This window comes from Hirundo rustica, chromosome 8, assembly GCF_015227805.2.
Source record: "Hirundo rustica isolate bHirRus1 chromosome 8, bHirRus1.pri.v3, whole genome shotgun sequence".
Lineage (NCBI taxonomy): Eukaryota > Metazoa > Chordata > Aves > Passeriformes > Hirundinidae > Hirundo > Hirundo rustica.
Genome location: NC_053457.1, coordinates 23894894 through 23917483, shown reverse-complemented (window position 1 = coordinate 23917483; position 22590 = coordinate 23894894). Strand labels below are relative to the sequence as shown.

General features: G+C 43.9%; 1 protein-coding gene and 1 long non-coding RNA gene across 6 annotated transcripts in view; both read right to left on the bottom strand.

Annotated features, from left to right (window-relative positions):
• Positions 1–22590, bottom strand: part of NEURL1 (neuralized E3 ubiquitin protein ligase 1) — a 144797-nt gene that overhangs the window by 39572 nt on the left and 82635 nt on the right. For all 5 annotated transcript variants that reach the window (XM_040072075.2, XM_040072077.2, XM_058421656.1 and 2 more), the window contains exons 2-3: positions 21115–21356; positions 16387–16708 (exon numbers count right to left, since the gene is read on the bottom strand). In XM_040072075.2, the coding sequence (XP_039928009.1) occupies positions 16387–16708; positions 21115–21356 (564 nt within the window). The remainder of the gene's footprint in view (positions 1–16386; positions 16709–21114; positions 21357–22590) is intronic.
• LOC120756178 (uncharacterized) lies at positions 1538–3551 on the bottom strand. Its single transcript, XR_005702038.1, has 3 exons — positions 3398–3551; positions 2963–3091; positions 1538–2012 (listed from the first exon to the last, which is right to left on the bottom strand). It is a non-coding gene; the product is annotated as an uncharacterized LOC120756178 (long non-coding RNA).

Here is a 22590-nt window from a genome sequence, read left to right as displayed (position 1 = left end):
GAAGACACAAGTAGCTTTTCACTGCCACACTCCACCAGCACAGATACACAGAAGAGCAATGGATTAAATATCTGAAATTTTTCTACTGTGTTAACTTGCTCCAGGAGCTCTGGCATGAGTGATGATGGGAATATCAGTGAGGAGCTGTTGAGGAGTGGAAGAGCATGCAGGAGGAGCCAGCTTGTGGATGGAGAGCCAGTGGATCACGCATGTTGCTCTCATTCCCATCCGCCACCTGATGCTTGTGTATGTGGGGACAGGGCCACAAGGAGGGAGCCCCCAACTGTTCAGAGGGGCAGGATGGAGAGAGGGACAGTGACCTCAGAGCAGCTCACTTCCTGAGCCTCCAGCTCCCCAAGGAGAACTTCTACCGCAGTGCTGGAGCAGCAGGTGGGACAGGCAGCTCCAGCAAGCTAAGCAGGCACTAAGCCACATGTCTGTGCATGCTTCTGTCCAGAGAAACCACAACTAGAAGAATCTGCCTTATAATATTCACAAGATGAAGGAAGAACAGAAACACAGTTTGGGCATTCCAAGCAAGTAGACTGGCCTGAATACTCATGTGCATGGAGGCAGCCGTGCTGCATGAAGAAAAGTCATCAGGTACTGAGCCTCACCAGTCTAGTTTCCTAAGCAGGCCGAAAGAAAACTATAAAGGATTCCCCTTTGAGCCACATAAGTACAAGGAAGCCTGCATTAAAAAAAAAAAATAAAATAAAAAGAAAAAGGAGGAAGAAACCGTGCTTTGAGCTCAGCCATTGCACACTTCAGCAATTGCAGCTCTTCTTAAAAACACTATTGTGGGCTCAACCTGGCTGCAGAGGCAGCAGCACTAGAGGGCAAGGGGAAGGCTTGCTTCCATAACCATGGCCATGTAAAACAATCTGGTATGAACTGTGGCCCCTCAGTGCCCATTTCAAAAAGCCTGCTGCTGTGTAGCAAGAGGCCAGCAGCAGTGCTGCAGGGGCTGAACACAAGTAATGTAGGAGTTAACTGAGAGCAAAGGGATAAAAGTCCCAGAAAGAGTATTGATATCACAGATCTGATATATGAACAAGAGCTGTGACTCAGTCTTCACCTAGGGACCAAAGATGATGCAAAGATGAATTCAAAGCTTCTTATCTCTCCTTATTTAACCTTCGTTCACTGCACCAGGACAGCGCACACCAGCTAAGGGTGCTCCGTATGCCCAAGGGAAACAAAGCCCAAGCACTGTGTGGGGCTCTCTTGGAAGCCACGTAGTGTAGACCATTAGGCTGCAGAGCACTGTGCAGAAGCCTTTGGTACCTAATGCCAGCTCTGGAGATGGAGCTCCCCCTTTTCCAGGTGGGGTAGCATGAGACACTCCACGCCTCTGAGAGAGCCCCCAGAAGACCCTAGAGGGGACTCGCCGATGTTAAGCCACAGGTCGGACATAGCGAAGCAAGGAAGGATTGTTCAGTTTTCCCCGCTCAGGAGCTGCTGGGGCAGCCCACAGCACAGCCCATGGCCCCAGAGCTCCCCGAGGGACACGCCGAGCGCCCAGAGCCGGCACGGCAGGGTCACCCGGCTGTGGCACACGGCCCGGCACGCCGCGGCCGGAGCGGAGCAGACGGCGCAAGCCAGCTGCGTAGCCTGATGCTCAATGAGACTTGACAGGTCCCACGAGGTCCGCACGCCGAGAGAGAGCCCGGGGCCCCCGAGCTGGCGACAGCGCCTCGGCTCTGCTCGGCCCCAGCGCGCCCGGGGATCCGGCGTTTGGATCATCTCTGGGCGGCTGGCGGCCACCCAAGGCGTGAGCATCACCCCGTCTGCAGCAGCACGGGGCTGCCTCCCAGGGCACCTTCACCCCGGGACTGTGGCGCGGGAAGGGCGATGCACACGCGGGGACGTTCTTCGCTCGTCGCTCCCAGCCTCAGGCTGTTTCTTTCTCCGCAATCACCCAAGGGTGAGGAGGAGCTGGGGAACATTACGCTGACGGTGCCGTCGGAGCCGCGGATACAGGGCCTTCCGCTCCACGCCAAGCAAACCTTCTGGAATGGTTTGGACACGATAGGTAAACAGTGTTGGGCTTGCTCAGCAGGGAGACATTTGTATTTAGATGTTATAGATAAGTGGTGCATATTTGAGACATCTGAAAGTTATTATTCCAGGCAGTTTCTAAACAGAGAATCGCAGTCGCATAGCCCCTTAACTCTGAGCTGACAGGCAGGATAATGATTTAAATTATTGTTAAACATAGGCTCTGTTTTAAGTGGATGGAATTCAACAACACGGTAGGTTTAGGGGAGTGGGGGTGTATTACAAAACACAACATTTCCAGTTTCTGGAGCACTGATCCACAGGAGCTTCTCTGCCAGCACCAAGCATCGCTATTCATGCTATGAAAATGGCAGCAGTAGAGATCCTCAAAAGGCGACATCACAAGCTGCCTTCTGGCTCGTTACCACTCCCTCTAATTGCAACAACTTTGATTAAGGGAAATGCCTTTATGAAAGCAAAACATGGCATTTTTCAGACTGTAAAACAGTTCAGCAGTGAATCATAAGTATTTTTTTTTTAAATGCTTTTGATTTATAAGTGATTTATGCTTCCTGGAGTTCAATAGGATTATGTTTATTATGCTATCACTCTGTTTTTAGCTAGAAATATACTGATTTGTTCTCCATTATAAGCCATTTGATGTTCAACTATTAGGTTGTACTAAATCAGTGTCCTACCGTTGTCTCATCTGTGAGGAGTTTGTTTTCCAATGTTTTTTAGACTGGTCTGGTTGGCTCCCCCAGGTCCCCTCCATGCTCAGCTACCACCATCAGAGAAGGCTTTTGGTCTCCACCATAAGCTGCTTTCTGACATGCCAAAGGTTAAGTGTGACAGCAAACACTGGCTCCATACTACAGCTTTTACACAGGCAAAGCTCCAGTGAAAACAAACCCATTTCTTATGAGGAAAGGAGAAAGGGAAGGAGGAATTAATTTCTTACTTATTCAGCATCTGATTGTGTGTCTGTGTCACGAGCGAGCTCCCAGGCAGCACCTCCAACCTACAGCATCCTCATTTCCCAGATAGGTCATTCACAGTAATGCAGACAAGGGGGGTCTCATCTCTGCTCCTAGCACAAAGATGCAATTGGACCTAAAACAAAAGGAATCTCACCTTGCCACTTAAGGAAATTACATGGCTGATTAATAATGGATGAGCCTCACAAAAGCCACACACTCTGCTCATCGTGCCAGCATCTTTTCCATCTTTTCCTAATTCTCCTCACCAATAAAGCCTAGAATTGTTTAGAAACTTGAGAGGAAACTGAGTTCACCCACCTAAGCTTCAATAACCATTGTGTCCAGCAGGGCAGCTGCAGCCCAACTCGGCCTTTGGCATATGCAACACAATTTAAAATCAAACCATAAAACGATACCTCAGGTCTCTGCCAGAAACACACTGACAAGGCACATGAATCAAACCAAGATGGGGCACTTCTGTCAGACCAGCAGCCTGGTTTGCCCACTTTAGCTTGTGAGGAGTCCAAAAACACAGAGGAGCTGAAACCCACAGTCCTCTGTCAGGGAGAAAAGCAGTATCTCCATCCTGCAAAATAAAGGCAGTTGTGTGATATGTCTCACAAAAATGGGTAATCCAAGCCTGAATCAGGAGCTGAATCCCCTACCACTAAAACTAAGGATAGCTTTTTGTCCCTCCCTGTTGACCACTAGTTAGTTATTCATCTGATGTACTCACACCAGTGTGTAAAGGCTTTCTCTTGCAGGCAGTGTTTGGTTGCTTTTCCTGCACAATTAATCCTGATAAATATTCTTCTCCCATAAAAATAGTGGTCTTATCTCTCTCTGGGCATTGTTTTTCTCTTTTTATGTTAAAAAAAAGTATTCACAGAGCTAGGAGGAAACAAACAAACAAAAACCCCAAGCGGCTATTAAAGCTACCAGTGCCCTATTTGAAGAACCCAAGAGAAACACAAAAGGAAACTGCAGCCATCAACAGAATATATGGAAATGCTTCCTTAGCCCTCAAGCTGGACATTGACTTTATGCAGTGACAAACCCCACAGGGCCAGCTCAGGGGTCTCACCTGCTCCTTCCTGCAGTCCTTGCAGCTCCTGCTCACTGAGAGCATAGCCTTCAGAACAAGGAGGGGTACAAAGGCAAGTGGAAGCAGGATTTCCTCCTGCCAGAGTCTCTGTAAGGAAAGGGAAACCTCCCCATGCCTTCAAACCCCTCCTGGCCACAGCCCAGCCCAACAAAACAGACTGACAGCATTCCACCAAAAGTCCACCCCTTCTATAGGCAGTCCAAGCAGTCCTGGCTTCTGTACATAACACTGAGAGACAAAGATATATTGGAAACAATAAATTAATGATAAGAGCCCCAAAGAATGTATTTCCTACTTATTCTTCATTCTGATGTACTTTTAGTAACTTCAGATAAGCTGCTAATTTAAATAGTTGAATCCAGAAGGATTCCAAACCATCTATGTGAAACATCTCAGGGCAGTCTGCTTTGGCAGAAGATCTAAGCACAGTAGCGCTTTGATAGGATAGTTTTAAAAACTCATTACCTAATTCTCATGTCCTGGCATATGCTGATAAAGCCACTGTATCCCATCCCCACCTGTGAACCAAGATTTCTTCGTTTCCAGAGTAATAAATCCTCATGGGTTCTGTAGTCTTCTTTATGCTGTAGAGCCAGCATGAACTCAACTCCTTAATGATGGGAAACTGCAACAGAAAAACTGCTGTGGGACATCCTCTGGTGTCACCTTCTCCACCTGTGGCCTCAAATGCCAGAACAACAGACAGGTCTGCAGATAAAATTACTGCAGCCTCCACTGCCCTGCTGCACCTCAGTCGGAAAAAGGATATTAAATATGGGGACGGGGTTGCAATCAGCCTTTCTGAGTAAATAATAACCTGGGAAATTCTGACTCACGCTGATTTGTGATCAAGGACCGTGACTGAGATACCGAAAAAAGGAATTGAATCAGATTTTCATGGCTGTGTCAGAATGAATTAATTCTCAACATATAGCTGGAAAAGATTTAACATCACAAATGCATTTTTAGAATGACAGGAGGATATGGAGGCTGTGGTAAAGAAGAAAACATGATTATTGTTCTGCGTAGACTGACAGTGAGGAAAGATAAAAAGGAACTAAATATACCATAAAATAACAGCCTTGTCAAAGAGCTGCCAACGGGAACATCCTGAGGAGGGGACAGCAGTTACAAACATCTGGCACTGCTGGCTGCAACAATGTCCCAGACAATGCTTATGACAGAATAACCAGCAGTGACATATCTCCAGGAGAGATGGCAAAGTTATCATCAACTCTACCCAGAACAGTCCGAGAATCTCCTTGCAGTCACTGGCTGATTTTTACCCTTCAGCTAAGGATGTAAGAGGGGTCTGCCTGGGCTTCTCCAGTGGCCACCATTCACCCCATGTCTGCTTCAGAGAGAGGTTAAGATTATTTTTTTCTCACTTTTGTGGTTGTCAGCAAAACTCCTAAAGTAAATCAGATATCAGCTGATCTCACTGTCAGTCTAGCTAAATCAGAATCAGGCTATTACAATTCTAAATGCTTGCCCATAGCAACTATTTAGGTTAGCACAGCTAGTTCTTTTTGAAGTCATGTTTGCTATTAATTTGAATTCATTTTCTAGGTTGCCAATTGTAACTAAACCCTCTGCTGGAAAAATAACTGCACTCAGTACGTATTTTAGAGATGGTTGCTTGGGGTTTTTTCTCAGCCAAGCAAGCTAGAGATGCTGCTAAGTGGAGGATTAGATTCTCAACTCAAAAGACAGGAGTTCATCTGGAAGCAAATTCCAGAGACACAGATGGAGGAGTGTGAAATCCCCACTGGTAAGCACAAGCAAAGGAGTGTCTCTCATCTCTCCTCATACAGAGTGCTCACCTTCATACAAATAAACCCTTTGATACTTAGTTCCATCAATATTCATTATTAGCAAAAAGACTTCTATAATAAATTAACTGTATGATGAAAGAACCATTGCATGAAGAGAAATAGGTCTTATCAAAAGCAGAACTAAGGGCCATCAACCTAATTCAGGATGTAAGAAAAAAATCTGACTCAAATTCTTTGTCCAGCGTTGTTTTCTCCTGCATCCTCATGATCCCTATCATAGAGAGACTATCAGTAGTATGTGCTTGACCTGATAAAAGAGTTCACTTATCTCCAGGGAACATGCCAGACATTCATGGTGCCCCAGACAAAATAATTCAAACACACCAAACACCCTGTGCTATCCAGATAAAGGAGGAAAAAAAAAAAAAAAAAAAAAAAAAAAAAAAAAAAAAAAAAAAAGGAAACCAAAGCCTATGGCTTAACACAAAGACAAAATGAGACGCTTGTGTCAGTGAAGAAGTGAAGAAACCAGGCAAGAGAAGAATGGTCTCTTGGTCACTGGGTTGTCCTTGCCTTCCCCATCAATATAACCTGATCTCTCTTTGCCAAACCTGTCTTTCCACTGCTTTCAGACAGCAGTTCACCCTGTTTCCAGGTTTGCCTTTTCCTGCTTCCCTACCTCAGGCATCTGGACCCTTTCTTAAACCTTCCTGCACAGAAACCAGACACGTTTTCCAAGAAAATCAAGCACTGCCTGGAGGCAACTTTTCTACTTCAACAATCCATTCAGCCCCTCCTACTCATGTTCTTCTCTCTCTTCCTCCTCCTTCTCCTAAAAGAATCTTTGCTGCCCAGAAAAACCATTAAGCACAGACGCTAATCCCTGCATAACCATCGATTACTGATTAACCACAGACCACAGGTTTTGACCTGGCAAGCCCTGCACAGAACCCAGTAACAAGCAGATGGCAAAGAAAAGCATCCAGCAAAGCACTTAAGCACATGGCTATCTTTAGGAATGTGAATTAACATACTTGTTCAAGCATATACCTGATTTCTAGCATACCATATGTACTACATACACATGGAGATGGGTAGGGAATGCACCATCCTGTCGAATCTGGGCCCTGCAGCCTATGCAGTCTTCTTTTGTGAGCATCTGAGAATGGGTTCCAATTGCCCAGCCAGAAACTTCACACCTTTCAAAATACAGTATTCTGCTTCCCACTGAATTTTCCCTCCACCAGCTTTCATCTCTCAGCCTGCCAACATAAAGCACTCTCTGCCCCACCATCAGATTGTTACTTTGACTTTTCACATCTTGTCCGGTTTTTTTTTCTCTAAATGAGCACTGATCTTTTAGGTATCACACCCAAAACTGAAGCACTAGGAATTATCATAAAAATAGTCATAATAATGATTATGGCTCAAAACCAAATAATTTATGTATTTCTCTTGAGTGCACAATTAGGCTGAGTTGAAGTTATGGGTCCCTGCAGCTCCACAGTGAAATTCTCATTAGTTCAGTTTTCTTTCCAACTATTTCTGTCTTTGATCTCCATGATGAGGACAATTTCCATCCAAATGGCCAAGGGATGTTACAGACAAGATCCTAAGACTCTACCATGTCAGGAATGAAGCAATAAAAATGCATTTTGACAAACGCAGGCAGTGTCAAGGCTCGCCTCTGACACGAGCATATACATTCCAGCGTATGGAAACATTGAGTAAGATCTATCTAGAACAGACAGGGTTACAGATGAGCAGAAAGCAAAAGGCCCAATGCTTTTGTCAAAAAGACGCTTTCGCACAAGCCATGCTGGGATGACAGAACGGATGGCTGATGTCTGGGAAGGGCTCGGGAGACTGATGGCTGCTGCCTACAAACACCAGAGAGAGCAACGAAAATCAACCAGGGAAACACCACTGCAGAATGAGGAGGAAGGGCAAATGCCTTCAGAAACTTACTGAATAAATTGTCACCAGTCTCCTGGTTCAAGAGAACACCTATGGGGCTCACAGGTGCTGGGGTCCCCTGGCCTTGGCCAGACAAAGAGGGAACACTCTGCATCAAAGATTTTAGAAGCTTCAGATCCTTCCTTGTGAGTGGTGCAGTATTTATTGGCACAGCACCAGCATGGGAATAGGATTATTGGATTTGAAAGGCTTTTTCCCTGGAGTAGTCTTTATCCTCTTAAAAAGATAGAGCAATTAAACTTTTTTTTTTTTTTTTTTTTTTTTTCCTGAAGAGAATTAATCGTCTGTGAATAGTCACACTGGTAGCCAGATGCATCACAAAAGATTTTCATCTACTTAAATGCATAGTCAGTGGCTAGCAATCTGTTTTACCAATCTTTCATCCCTAGCTGCAGACCAAAAATTTACCAATCCCAAATAATTTTAATTTCTAAATCTAATATGAGCAGGTGGAATGGAATTTAAAAAAAAAAAAAAAAAAAAAGGCCTAAAGGCCTTTAACATCAAAACGATGTTTATGTCTGAGAATCAAAACTTGTGATTGGACATTCTGTTCTAGCCAATAGACATGGAATGTTTTGTATAAATTTCACAAAGTTCTGCCAACACTACCCTGCTATAATTTCCAAGAAAACGGGAGGAAGCACTTATCTAGTGCATGTCAGTACAAGGTGTGATATTCTCACCAAAAGCCACAGCAGAGATGAAACATCAAAATTATTGTCGGAAGAACATATTTATGAAAATACAATTAAGAGAGCATCATAGAAGAATGCAAGATCGAGATTTTCCTAAATGTCTGAGTAGGAGAGAAGAGCCCAGGCTCTCACTGAGCACAGCACCTTGGAGGATCATCTGCATCACAGGCAAAACTGATGTAACATCTGCACCAAAACTGTGCAGAAGTTCTGGCTTGGATCAGCGCAGCTTCAAAAATCAGCACAGTCAACATGTTTTATTTTCTTCAGGATAAGACAGACAAGGTCTTGAGGAGTTTCTGCTGCTTAGTGTTTGGCCAAAAAGAAGGGATGAGTGAGCAAAATCCCAGGGGTAGACTCTGCTCACAGTGTAAACTCGTAGTGACTCCACAGGTAGCTACAAGTTTAGGCTGGCAAAACTGAGAGCAAAGTTGGGCTATAGGTAAGGACTTCTACGCTGAGCTCAACAACAGTTCTGCTTATGCAGCTTGGGGGGAAAAAAAAAAAAGGAGGAGACTGGACTAGAGAGCAACCCCATTTTTAGCTCTGTTGCTGGTTTGGATGAAAACCCCAACTTTATTTTATTTTATTAAAGGTGTCAAACTTGTTTAACAACCCAGACACCTACAGGGATAACAAAATCACATCCTCTGTACAGTAAATTGCATATTCAGCAGCTATGAGGCCAATTAGACATTGAAATGACAAAGTGCTGTCTCAGGCCAGCAGAGCCATACTGCACAGAGACAGTGTTTAGTTTTATCATACGAGCAGTGTTTAGCTGTCATCTGTCATACAGGCTTAGGGGGAAGGGCCTCCACAGCTGGAACAGCTGCAATAGCTGGAATTGTAGGATTAGCACAATAAGTTTACTTTTACCAGATCACACAATTCACATCCAAAACTTACCCCCAGCTCCAAATGCACTCTTTTTGTCAAGCTACAGCTTTATGAATGAAGATGAATTAGCGTTCAGCATTACAGCCCAAGGTTTGAACAGTTTAAACTATTTGGCTGAATTGAGAAAGGTATTAAGAAAGTTGCAAAGATTAATTTCCTTTCGCAGCATATTCCCTCTCCCTTTTTTTTTTAAAGACACCTATTACTTACAGATTTTAAAAAAGGAACTATATTAGACAAACTAATTAAAATGCAATTATATGTAGCATTAGGTATCAGTTAATAGAGTGCATTAAAAAAAAAAAAAAAGCATAGATATCCAAATAGCTTAAATCAGAAAGCTAAAATCTTTGCTAATGTAAGGAATTCTTTGAAAGGTCTGTCAAAAGAATACAATGTTACATTAGTGGTGGATTATTATTCTCTAAGCCCTGCCCATGCTAGAAATGTCTGTAACTAACTATAGCTGTGTATTAAATTCAGTATACATGCAATTGTTCACGAAGTTTATACCTTTAGTAGAAGTAAAAGAAAGTCAAAAGCTTTTTAATTGGAACCACTGTTTCCAGACTCTACTTTCCACACTTCCAACACAGAGCAAAGCCAAGATAAACTTCTTAGTGTAAACCAGCAACATTTATCTCCTTAGAGCAACAGCCAAATCAATCATCACAACACATATTTCATGTAAAGACTCCAGTTTTTTTTAACACAGGGGCGTTTCTTTGCAGTGTCAGCATCTGAACTACAACATACCCATAACATAAACACCACTTAAAATTGTCAGAGTTTTCATATTTCCTTGGGTTTTTATGGGTAAAGCGGCCCTTCTTGCCTGTGTTAGGAACAATATTTCAGCTTACCAGAACTAAAGAAACTTTACAGCACAGAATGCATTTTTCCACTGGTCGTTTTGTCCTGTGGCAGTCTCCATTCTTCTCAGTCTGGGCAATAAAAGCCAGACTATTCCCTTTTAAATTTATTCCTACCCAGGTACACTTGCAGGCTCTCTTGACGCTGATGTGGACTTTTTGTGGATATAAAGTGCCCTATAGCACATTATGTGTCAGATTTTGTTCTTTCTGTTCACCTGTGGCAATGCCTTTCTCTCCAAGAGTTCTTGCCAAGGCAAAGGTGCTTCAGGTGAAAACAACATCTCATCCGACACGCAGCGCTGATGAAATACCAGCAACCTGCAGAGCCTCTGTGCAACTTTGTAATTCAACACCTCATCCAGACCCTGAAGTGCTGATCCCTCAGACACCCTATTTCACTTGGCCTCTGCCCGTTCTGACTCACTTGGTGCTTGCCATTGGCTGCTCAGCCCAAACGCCGCGTTCTGACCGTGAGGACAGGCGCACGCTGCCTGCCCCAGCTCACGGGCACGGAGTCTCCACTGCTGGCAGTCAAACACAGAGAGGAGAAAAAACCCCACTGCACTCACACAGCCAAGAGGAGCTCTGGCTTGCCTGAAAGTGCTGTGTCCAGCAGCCTCATCACAACCCAGACAGGCAGAGCTGGACAACTACAAACCCTCAAGCACAAGACGCTGCCTGGGTCCTTGGGCTGACTTTTGGGTGCCCATTGCACCTGGAGAAACACTTCCCTCCTGCTTTGCTAGGGCAAAGCAGGGATTAATTAAACTGGCAAGAGATGAGCTATTTATTAAACTGTTTTCACATTTTCAGCTGTGTTAGAGAGCTTCCTGCAGCTGCCATAGAGACAACAGCTACAGACAATAAAACTTTATGAGCAATTTAAATTCTCTCTCTCCTTAGGAGATGGAGAAAAACAAGGACAACTGACTGGTTGCAGGTCTTGTGTATCTTGCGTTCATTAAGTAGGACTCTGTTTAAGCACTTATTATGCTTTTCCATCAGATAGTCGCAGACTTCCACAAAAAGGATTAATTGTTTATAGCTTCCACTTTCAACAATACCCTATAAAAATACACTGCAGTCATATCTGATTATCCATTTTGTTTAGTGCAAAGCACTCCCGGCACATCAGTCTGCTTATTTGCACGTGTCAGAATAGCAACAAAATGGATTCCCATGGGCAATGGAAAATAAGCTTTGCACTTGGAAAATAAAATAGTAATAACCACACAGTAAAACTGCAGATGCATGCAATGAATTAGATTTATCATCAGTCTTATACCATTAACACCTGAAATTTGCCCATAAATCTACCTCATTTGAGGCTTATTTAATGTTTCTTCTAAAGGTGGCCGGGAGCTAGAGATTCAAACCACATAAAAGAAAAACATTTCTTTCTTTCCCTACAAAATGTACAACTTCCTTGTCAAAGAGACACCCGCTTGAGGCATAAGATGGGTACATTTCCATCCAGGATCAGTTCACATTTTGAATTAGATACTTTGCAAACATAAAACAATAAGAAGCGGATCTGGTGAAAGAAGAGATTTCCCAAATATCTAATGCAATTTACAGAACTTCCATTTAATTCTCATAGGATCTGTAGATATATTTATGACTGAAATATATATTTACACTATATATGTTTCTACTTCAGGTAAATCTAAAATGCACATTCAACTCCCATGAATTTAAAATTTTCCAATCTTGCAAGGTCTTACTAGTTTTTCACATATTTACAAGATGTGCTGAGACTTTGCTTTCAACAGGTACCTCTCAGTGTGCCAATTAAATAAAATTATCCTTGATTTTCAAAGCCTGCACTGGTAAAAGACCAAGAATACTCTAAAACACTGCATGAATGAAAATACTGCTGGATGGGAAAAGAGTGTGAACAGAGTAATAAACAGTAAAGGGGTGTGATTTCTGATCATGCTAACAAAGAATGGGACCAAGGAAAATGAGCAGAGTGTACCTCACATTATCCCACTGAAAACACAGGGTGAGTAGTGAAGTATGCTGGAATCATAACTGCTTTGCAGCCCCATTTTTCTGTACTTTTAGAGCATTGTGCTTTGAAAGAAAAGACACAAGGTGGTAGGACTAGATGATCTTCATAGGACTTTTCCCATCTTAACCACTCTGCAGTGCTGTGCTGCAACGTCACTGCCCAAAAAACGGGGTGATTTTCAAAAATAATTTTTAAAAAGTTGTGATTTTCACAAAGGCACCATATAGAAGAGGTAAACCTGTAATTCCCCACCAAAGGTAAAGGAAAATGCTGAGAACACTCATCATGCACACGTGACTGAGGGAAGTTGCCAACCTTGCTGTCCTGCAGGGAATCCATGGAAAGTGCACATCCCAGGCTCAAGCCCAGTGCTTGAAAGGAGCAGGTTAGTATGAGACAATAACTTGGTTCCCATCAGCTGCCATCCTTCCTCCATGGCTCTGAAGACTCCAGAATTTAAACAGCTGGGCCTTTCCTTTTTTTTTTTTTTTTTTTTTTTTTTTTTTTTTTTTTTTTTTTTTTTTTTTTTTTTTTTAATGCTTTATTATAGCAGCAAGGCAGCAGATTGCTTATATTCCATTTTTCTCGGACTCTTTTTAAAAAAGTGTGAATGAGCATGTGTGTATGTTGAAGTGATAACATAAGGACAAGCCACATTTTTAGTAAATATTACTTTAAATTACCCTGGAATGTAAAAGTGCACTTGTGCAAAACTAGCTGCCCAAAAAGGAAAGCAGAGCTGTAAACCATCCTGCCTGCAAGTTGAGCACATCAGCAGGAGAGTCACTGTATAAGGGCATGTTTACAGGTCATGTACGCCTGCACCTACACTGAAACTCATGCCCTAAAACACAGAACATGCATGCCCTCCACTGCCACAGATTCCTCTATGCAGGCCCTCACACTGTGGCAGAAAACCATCCGAGACTCTGTGCTCAGAGGAGATCAGATTCCTGGGCGAATTTAAGCCTTTTCATCTCTATAATGTGGGGAGAGGAGAGCAAGGAGCAGCCTCTCACCTGTGACAGTCAGCACCGTGAACCTCATCGCTGAAGCCACCTCAAGGTGGATTTAAACCAGCCCCTCCTTTTGAATCACTGCAGCAGTGACAGCAAACCACGGTCCCAGCTCAGTTCCAGCTCCCCTTGGCTGCGGTGCAGCGGACCGTGCAAGCCTTTTTCACCTGCTTCACTTCAAAATGCAGCTGGCAAAGAAGCTGCTTGAAGGGCTCTGCCTTTGAACATACAGCAAGGACAGAGACCCAGGAACATCTGTGACAGCCACACACACCTGTGTAGTGACAGCAGTACTGACACACGGGTAATTGTCAGTAAGGCTGATGCTGTGGGTAAAGCCATAAGCAGAAGGAAATGAAAAATTAAGGTACCAACCAGCTGGTTTCTAGTGATGCCAGAATGTTGTGTAATGCCTGCGATGCAGCTAGAGAGAGAGGCAGGACTGAGCTGGGAGACAAGGCTGATGGCAGATGACACTTTTTGCTCTGGCAAGTAATTTAATTCTCACAGGCTTTGGACCTCCCTTCATTCAAGTCTTTCTTTATTAAATCTGTAAGACAGGAAAAGTGTCACTAGCCTAAGTCATTACCCTGTTTTACTGAGTTCCTTATTTGGGCTGGAAGTGATTTGCCAGTGTAATGCAGATGAGCAAAATAAAAATGTGCAGTTTTGGATGTTGTCACTTCTGGGAACATAAATGCACACTGTCCATCTCCCTGCAGAGCTGGGATCTTGCAGTGACACAAAACTTACTGCTGCAGGTCTTTCTTTTGGCAAGTCTCATTTTGGAAGTGGTGTTACATTACTGGGAGTGGGAAGAGAGTAATTCTGCAATAAACAGAAAGACACCAGAAATGGTAAAGTTTTTGGTCAGATTCTTACACATAAAAGCAAATGGAGACTGTACAGGGGTGCAGCTTGACCCTGTAACCTTACAAGCATTGAGAAAATAGTGAGACTTAAGAACAAGGAAGATGTTTGGAGTTAGGGGGCAATAAATCACTGAACTGGAATCTGAAACGCTAGGCTCTTCTGTTCAGCATACTGCTCCAGCATCCCCAGCCTCCAGCAGATGCCCTGCATGCCATACCAGGCTGAATTCGACCATATGTTTGAAGCTAAGCTATGAAATTCATTTGTCAAGTCCCGGGAGTTTTTGGCAAATTGTCCTGTGCTATATGTGTGGTCTGCTACACTAGAGCAGGCATGCAGAGCATAGTAATGGGAACGTCTATAGGATCCAGGGGCAACGCAGCTGATGATCTCCCTTCTCTGACTTTTAGTGCTGCTTAATAATGAATGGAGATGGAGAGGACTTGGGTGGAAGCCGTTTCAGCACAGTTTCAGGCTTAAAGCCTGCTGAAGGCTGCTGGAACAAGCTATAAATACATTTCTGAGCTCTGCGCCAACTGTGTAAACTCAGAAGCTGCTTGCTTCATTCAGGGACTTCATACCCACCAAGGAGTCGGGAGTCTCTTGGACTAGAGGTAAGTCAGTGGCTGGCAAAAGTCACATTTTCCTTGTGAAAGGGGATGTGGAAGATGCTAGCACAATGCAGGGGCAGATGACTGATAGGAAATGATTTCTCGGGTGTTTTGAAAGGAAACACATAATCCAGAGTTATGGACCCTCATTAATCAGGCAGAGTAGTCCTGAGGAGCCAAATCTCACAAGAACACCCGTAGGACTTGGAGTCATTTGTAAGCTCTTGCTAACTGAACCCTTGGCCTGACATTTGCCCAAATTCTCCAGCCCAATTCAAATATCACCACCTTGGCCTATGAACAGTTGCCTAGTGGCTCTGATTCAAGCTGATTCACAACAAAAGATAAATCTTTCTGCACCTAAAAAAAGAAAAAGCTGCTGAGACATTCTTCAATTCCTCTGCCTTGTGCAATCTTGGACCAGGAATTTTTGCAACAAGGTCAGTCTCATTTCTTCATCTCCTGAACATACGCCCCTCTTCCTTGCTGTGTTGATTGCTATGGGTAGTCCTGCCACTATATTTTTTTACTACAGCACAGAATGCAGAAAGGAAGCAGAACTGTCAGAAAGAAGTTTAATTGAAGTTTTTGATATACAGCATGAAGCTGTCAGTTTAATAGAGACCAACAGGCTGCATGGCAGGAAAAAGCCATGATCTCTCTCAGCCTTAGTTCATCTCATCTTCAGAAGGAACTTCAGCTCCTGAAGGTACCATCTAACCTTTTCCATGGTGAAAAGAAGACCCATGAAACTGCTGTTACATGGAGAAGTGTTGTAATTTGCCTCCCAGTGACAATGCAAAGCCAACTCTAAGGCTGTGTGCTGACACTCCTGGTCCCCCAGCAACCTTGCTGCCCCTCAGTCCTCAGAGATTCTTTTCAGTTCTTCTAAGATGTATAAACTCAAAAAGCCCAAACCTTGACAGCCTGTGCATCCTGGACTGAGTCCTCATGAATGCCAAACTATCTTCATGTCACCTGAGGATGGCAAATGACACAGGCACTCAGCACTCCTCATCCTGTAACCCTAACTGTATATCCAACCTTCAGACTTCAGAGGACAAATCAAACTCCTCTGTGAAAGCAACATCCTGGAAAAACCAGCCACAGATTCTCTCAGGTAATCTGGAAGATAGCCATGTTTCAAATCTGTCCATTAAACCTAACAAAAAATTGTCACAGTGCCATCCAGGAAGGATTTAACCATAGTACAGAAAATGCACTTCCCCACTTTGGCACAGGGAAAGGACAAGATGGTATAAAGCCTTACAAGGTATATGACACACTCCAGACTATTCTCTGACAGAGCTACACCTCTGAGCAGAAATCCACTTACTTCGAGATGGCTTCTAGTGCTATACTGTAGCAGCTGTTTCCCACCTCCCACTGATGTTATATTTACACGCTGAGTTTCAAACACCCACTGATCCAGGCTGAGCTCCTGAGATGCTCCGGGGAGGAACAACAGCCATTTCCCCGTACTTGTCCCAGCACAAAGAGGGGGCAGGCAGTGTCAGGGTGGCCCTTTATCAGGGGTGGTTTAACATCACCAGGTACTCACCTAAGAGCTGCACTCCACGGGTGAGCCCATAGACGTCGATCAAGGCCCAGAGGGGCTCTGCCGTCCTCACGCCGCTGAAGAAGAGCATCGCAGCGGACTCATTCACCCGGTAGAAAACCCGTCCCTTCTTGTCCACCCAGAAGGCTATGATGTTCCCCTCGTTTGCAAACTCTTCTGGCAGAGCCTTGGCCCAAAACCCGCTTTGGGAAACCAAGTCAGGGCACGCGTACTTTGGCAGAGTGTCAGGGTTAATCCTCGATGGATCCTTGGAAGTAAAGCCGAGTCGAAGAGCCCCACTCCAGCAACACTGCTTCTTAGTGATCTGCAAAGGCAACAGCAGCAATGACAGCATTGGGCACTTGAACAGAAACTTACACACTACAGGCTTTATGCCTCGAACACTCATGGCCAGTATGCAGACAACCCCACCAGGCTTAGGAAACACTTCACCCACCAAACACTGCTGTAGTTTTTTCAGCTGCACACAGCAATGCTACTGTACTTGGGATGCAATGCCCATACTTAAAACCAAATCAATCAAATTAAATCTCTCTGGATAGGTGAAATTTAATTACAGCTGCATGATGATTCATTTCTGTTTCTAGGGTAATTCCTTTTGGCCTAAGAATAACCCTCTCACAAAATGTGCCAAAAATGGTGACAAGACCTTTTATCTCAGCAGAGCTCTTCCTATATGGTGTTCTGATGATGGAGGCTCTCATGACCTGAGAGAAAAGCTCCAAAATCAGTTTCTACCACATGGTTTTCTGGGTTTCTCAGGCAAGTAAAAGACAGTCTTTCCCTTGTTTAACTTGTCATATTGGATGACATATTGAAATCACAGCCTTGCAGCAGAGAGCCTGTGTGTGGGAAAGCACAATGCAGAGTATTTGACTTTGTTAAATACAAAATTTTGAAGCAACAATAGTTGTTCTCTTATGACTGGGAAAACCTACTTATTTCAGCTGTGAATGGTGTTTTGCAAAATATGTTGCGCATAACTACACCCTAACTTGTCAGTATGCAATTACTCAGTGTGTCTGGGGTCAGGAACATCTGCTATGGTTTTTGGAATGGTTCATGTGTCATACCCATCCTTCTGCACCTGATAGACAGCAGGACAAAGGATCACAGATACCTCCAGAGTCGTCAGCTTCCACTCACAAAAACTGAGCCCTGGCCAGTAGGGGGTCGGTGGGAAGCAGGCAGCAAGTCCTAAATATATACAGAACATTGAAATAACTACCCAGTTACAAGGTCTCCTTTTTTTTTTCCATGGAAGAAAAGAGTCTTCCAGAGATAGTATGGTCCTCAGATGATGTCCTTGGTGAAGTTTTCCCCCTGATTATATTGTTTGAGTATGAACCTGCTAGGAATTGTTCCTCTCAAAGTGGTTCAGCCTGTCAGCATCCAGACTATGACATGAAAGACCTTAGGATGCTGGATCCAACCTTGATTTGAGGCCAAGACAGTTCCTGCATGCCAGTTGACATGCAATCACTGTATCTGTTCACACTCTGAACCTGCAGCAAACACAGCAGCACCTGAGATTCGTCTTCCATCAATGCCTTGGCAGACTCAAGCAATTCCACTGCTGGCCACAAGCAGAAACATGGATAGGTACCACCTACCAGGTGTCACACAAAAGGTGTTGCCTTTCTGTAATTTCATGCTCTGCCAAAGCTCTAATGGCTTGGATGAACACCAGTGACAGAGACTGAACTGTCCAGGACTGCAGGACTCTGTTCTCGGAAGCCTGGCAGCAGCCCCACATGTCCCAGCTTGGAAGCATAGAATTTTCACCAATGAATTCTACAAGACCTTTTCTTTGGAGTTCTGAATACCCTGCTAATCAAATTTGTAAATACTGTGTTTTTCTTTTACATATTCCTCTCCAAGGCAAATCTGGAACATGTGCCCTTGGGGTCACAGTAATCTTACAACAAATACATTGTTCAAAGCCTAGAGATTTCTGTTTTATAAGTAAAGTCTCAGAGAAAATAACTCAGAGCTCAGAAAAAAGTTATCAACAGACGATTTTGAGGTTAAGAGAGTGCTGCTCTTTATCCCTACTCAGTCCACCCAGGCACCTAAACTGTTTACACAAAACACTTGACCATAACCTCAGTCCCAGGAACCATGGGAAACTCCTGCTTGCAGGGTGGACACTGGGATGGCATTAAAAAGGACTGAAGCAGATTTCCTATTTTATATAACTGGCCAGGGTGGGATGGCATCACTCATGTCCCCAGTAGAAGTGAGGTTAACAGGGTGTGCTCATGACAAGATGGAGAAACATAATACACACACTCCAAGAAGAAGCCTGGGTTATTTTTTGCAGCAAATTTACTGCAAGCCCTAAAAGCCTTTGGGTCTAAGATAAATATGGCCTCATTGTCATTTGTACAATTCAGTCTCTTGCCAATACTTCACAGCAATCACAGGCAGCATGCAGTAAATATTCATATGGTAATTAAGGCTGCACATGTTCCATGTATTAATCAGCACCTATAAACAGTTCTCAATACAGTCTGACCACAGGCAAACTAATATCCAAATTAAAATCAAGTATAAAGCCTGCCAAGTATTAGACACAGCTGGACAAAGGGTACACAGTTTTGCTAAAAAAGGCAACAGTTAATGATGGACCAAATTCTCTTTTCAGCAGCCACCGCTAGCAGAAAAGCTTGGGAGGTCAACTGGGTACCAGAAGGGGAGAAAAATACAGAATCAACATCCAAACTGCTAAACCATTGCTGCTTTCACAGATCCAGGCTCTTGATCTTTACTGCCTAATGCCGTCTTTGAGAACTATGCTTCCTAGCAATGCCCCAAATTACGTGGAAGAAACCATACTGGAGCATTTGTCTCTGAGGCTGCTTGACAGCCATATTCCCATATTCCCAGAGCTGTAAAATCATGTCAGAATAAAACCCGAGATAATAAACAGAATGAAATCTCCTTACTTCTTTCCTCAGTTTTCCAGAGGGAATTTAGACTTTATAGGACCTGAATGACTGGGTTCAGGGTTAGTCTGGGGCTGGTAAGAAGGCCTAAGATGCTGTTTTCCACACGAACAAACAATAGCAAGGCACTTACAGGATGGATGTATCATACAAAAGCAAGGATGCTTTCACATTTCATCCCTCCCTAGAGCACAAGTTCTGCTAAAGCCTGTTGATTACTCCCCATGAGACCTTCCCATTGGAGTCAGCAGGAGCTCTGCTCATAAATCTCTTGTGCAGATTTGCATGCATGTCCTTCACATACATTACGCAAGCTAAAATCCCCAAATACACAGAGATAAACAAGTGTGAATTTCCAGAGATAGCTACCTTGTTTCAGAACGAGGAAGAAATAACCCAGAACCTTTGCCTAAACCACTAAATCCACTCAAATCTTTGATGGTGTCTTCAAAAGTGAAATGCTGCTTTCATCTCCTCCCAGATTATTTGTCGCAGTTTCTTGTCCAAACTGCTGGCCAACATGGGAAAAATCTCATTAGGCAATGTGAGAGATTCCTGCTGGGCTTCCAGCCTGGATAGAAGCAGTAAGAGCTCCATAGGAAGCATAACAAACCTGTAATGGGGATTTTCTGTCTCTGGCCCTGATCCTGAAATCACTGAAATCCCCACATATTTCCAAAAGGAGGCATGTCCCTCATCCCTTGCTCCTCCGCTGGCTGTGAGGGAGGAGGCAGGGAAGGCTGACATGCTGCTGTAGCACTCAGCACTCCAGGACCTCTAGAAATGGGCAACAGCAGGATCATTCAAACTGGCTATCTAGATGCTGACAAACCTTCTGGAAAACTCCTTCTGCACAAATGAAGGATTTGCAGTCAGATCATTCATGTGTGCCACGATCTAAAGTGCCGAAGAAGATGACCTATTTTGTGCCAATAAAGGCGTGAAATCGGCTATGAACAGAAAAATGCAGTCCCACAAAGATTGGAAAGTATCTGTGAATGAAGTTTCAAGGGTCCCAAGATCTTTAAGGTGCTGATAATCTGAAAAGTGCTTGAGTTCCTAAGGACATGGAAGAGTTTCTTCATCAGAAAGCAGCTCCTGGTGTTCATGGAAGCACGTTGTTTTAGAGGAGCTGGATTTTCCATGCCAGCTGCAGCATGGCATAGTACCAGGGGTACAAACTCCATCCTCCAGGCTACCACAGGAACAAAGGAAGTGAAATCAGACTGTGCCAGTGAGAAAAATGTGATCCCTGCAATGCTCTCTCCTCTGTTCTTAATGCTACCAGGTGACTAATTCAACAAAGTAGTCAGCAGACTGCCAGAAAGGTCCTTTTCTTAGACAGCAACAGGGATCACACTGACTGCTCCTTTCATCCTTTCCTCCAAACTTTTGTTTCTCCTGCCAAGCATGTGAGCAAGAACCTTCACTTCTGGGTCCCTTTTGACCTCTTATCTCCTGGATTTCCAAGCGACCTCAATTTAATCTCTTGGATTTGTGTAACATCAATGTAAGTATTTTTGGAAGGTGGATTTCCCTTTTGTTCTCAGTTTCTACAGCAGTCTGTACCTATGGCTCCAAGAATTACAGCAACAAAAGCAAAAGTATACCAATGAAAACTGCAGACCTCTAAGGCCAAGGACAGACTACTGTGATTTTCAAGGAAGGGCTAAAGATCTGCTGCAAGCACCAAAGCCCGGTACACCCCAGCATTCATTCCCAGCAGCTCCCGCGGCAAAAAGGGAAGGTATAATTTACTCACCTTAAGCCTGATTTGTTCGTAAATAACAATGGGCCGGTTGCTGAAGGTAATGGCATTGCAGAAGCTAGCCTGGCGCTTCACTGCCTTCTGTGTTGTGTCCATGATGATCTGGGATCCCTTCGTGTGAGGATGGAAAAGCAGAGGGGTGATGGATAGAGTTCCACACTGTGGGATGGGGAGACAGTGCTTCTGCTTGTGGTGGCATCGGTGGGAGGAAGTTGAAAATGACCCACCAATGGAATCTGAAAGCAGAATGGGAAAAAAGGGTTTCAAATCTACTGTGAGTAATATGGAAGTTTTCAATGCACACACACACACACACACACAAAGCCAGGGTACTTCAGATAGAAAGTATAGATAAAACAAACAAACAAAAAAAACCCTAGACAAATCCTAAAACTGTAAACCACTGAGGGATTTTAGAGCATCTTCAGCAATAAAAGACTGCAAGGATACTGAAGATTCCTGTCTGGAGAATCTGACAGTACAGAGCATGACGTTAGGACAGCGCGTCATCACTGAAATCACAGGCCATCTTGAGGCCACAGACCAGGAGAAAACACAAGAATTGGTTCTAAACTGGAGCAAAGCCCTTGTGAAGTATCAAAGTTGTCACACCTAGGGAACCTAGTCCACTTCCAGAGGACTCGTACTCAACTTGACCAGTTCTCTCACACCTCCTTTGCAACAGCAACTCCACTGATCTTTGCCTCCATGTGACTCTGGATGCCCTGTCCACCCACACCATGTGCCAGCTCAGGCACACACATTGCTAATTTATACTCAAGCACCACTCAGCAGTAACCCACTTGGATCTTTCCACCAACTCCCATCCAGTCTCCTCTCTCCTCCACTGATAAGAACCTCAGCTGAGATCCCACATGTCACGAAGGCATTGATCAGCACGCTATCATTGCAGTGAGGAAAGGTAAGAGGGAGAAAGGCTGTGAAGGATGGAGGAGATTACGTCTTTCTCCACTCAAGACTCTACAGAAAGCCTTGACACAGGATCAGTACAGTCAGGACAGCAGCTTTGTTCCTGAACGAATGGACAGGCACGTTTCTTTTCAACAGGGAGCCTGCAGCAGTTCCAGCTCAAAACAACCACTCTGCTGAACACAAGTCATCTGCTTCCTTTTCTTTGTTGTGCACATACACACTACATCATGAACATATGGTTTGGGAGGAAATACTCCTAAATTTGGAAACAGAGTACCAACAGAATACAGGACTATTCTGTGACAGACTGAAGGACGCTACAAAAGCAAACATGATCTTAAGAATGTGCCAGTTTGTGCTGTAGAGATTCATGACTAACCAGTACTCTTCAAACACACAAACTATAGAAACTAATTATCTATATTCTTCACACAAATTAATTGCTCACTGCCATGTCTTTCTATAGCTACTATAAAATAATGTAAAGCAATCTAATCTAACTCTTGGTTTTGCAATAAAATGTCCAGACCTTCTTCC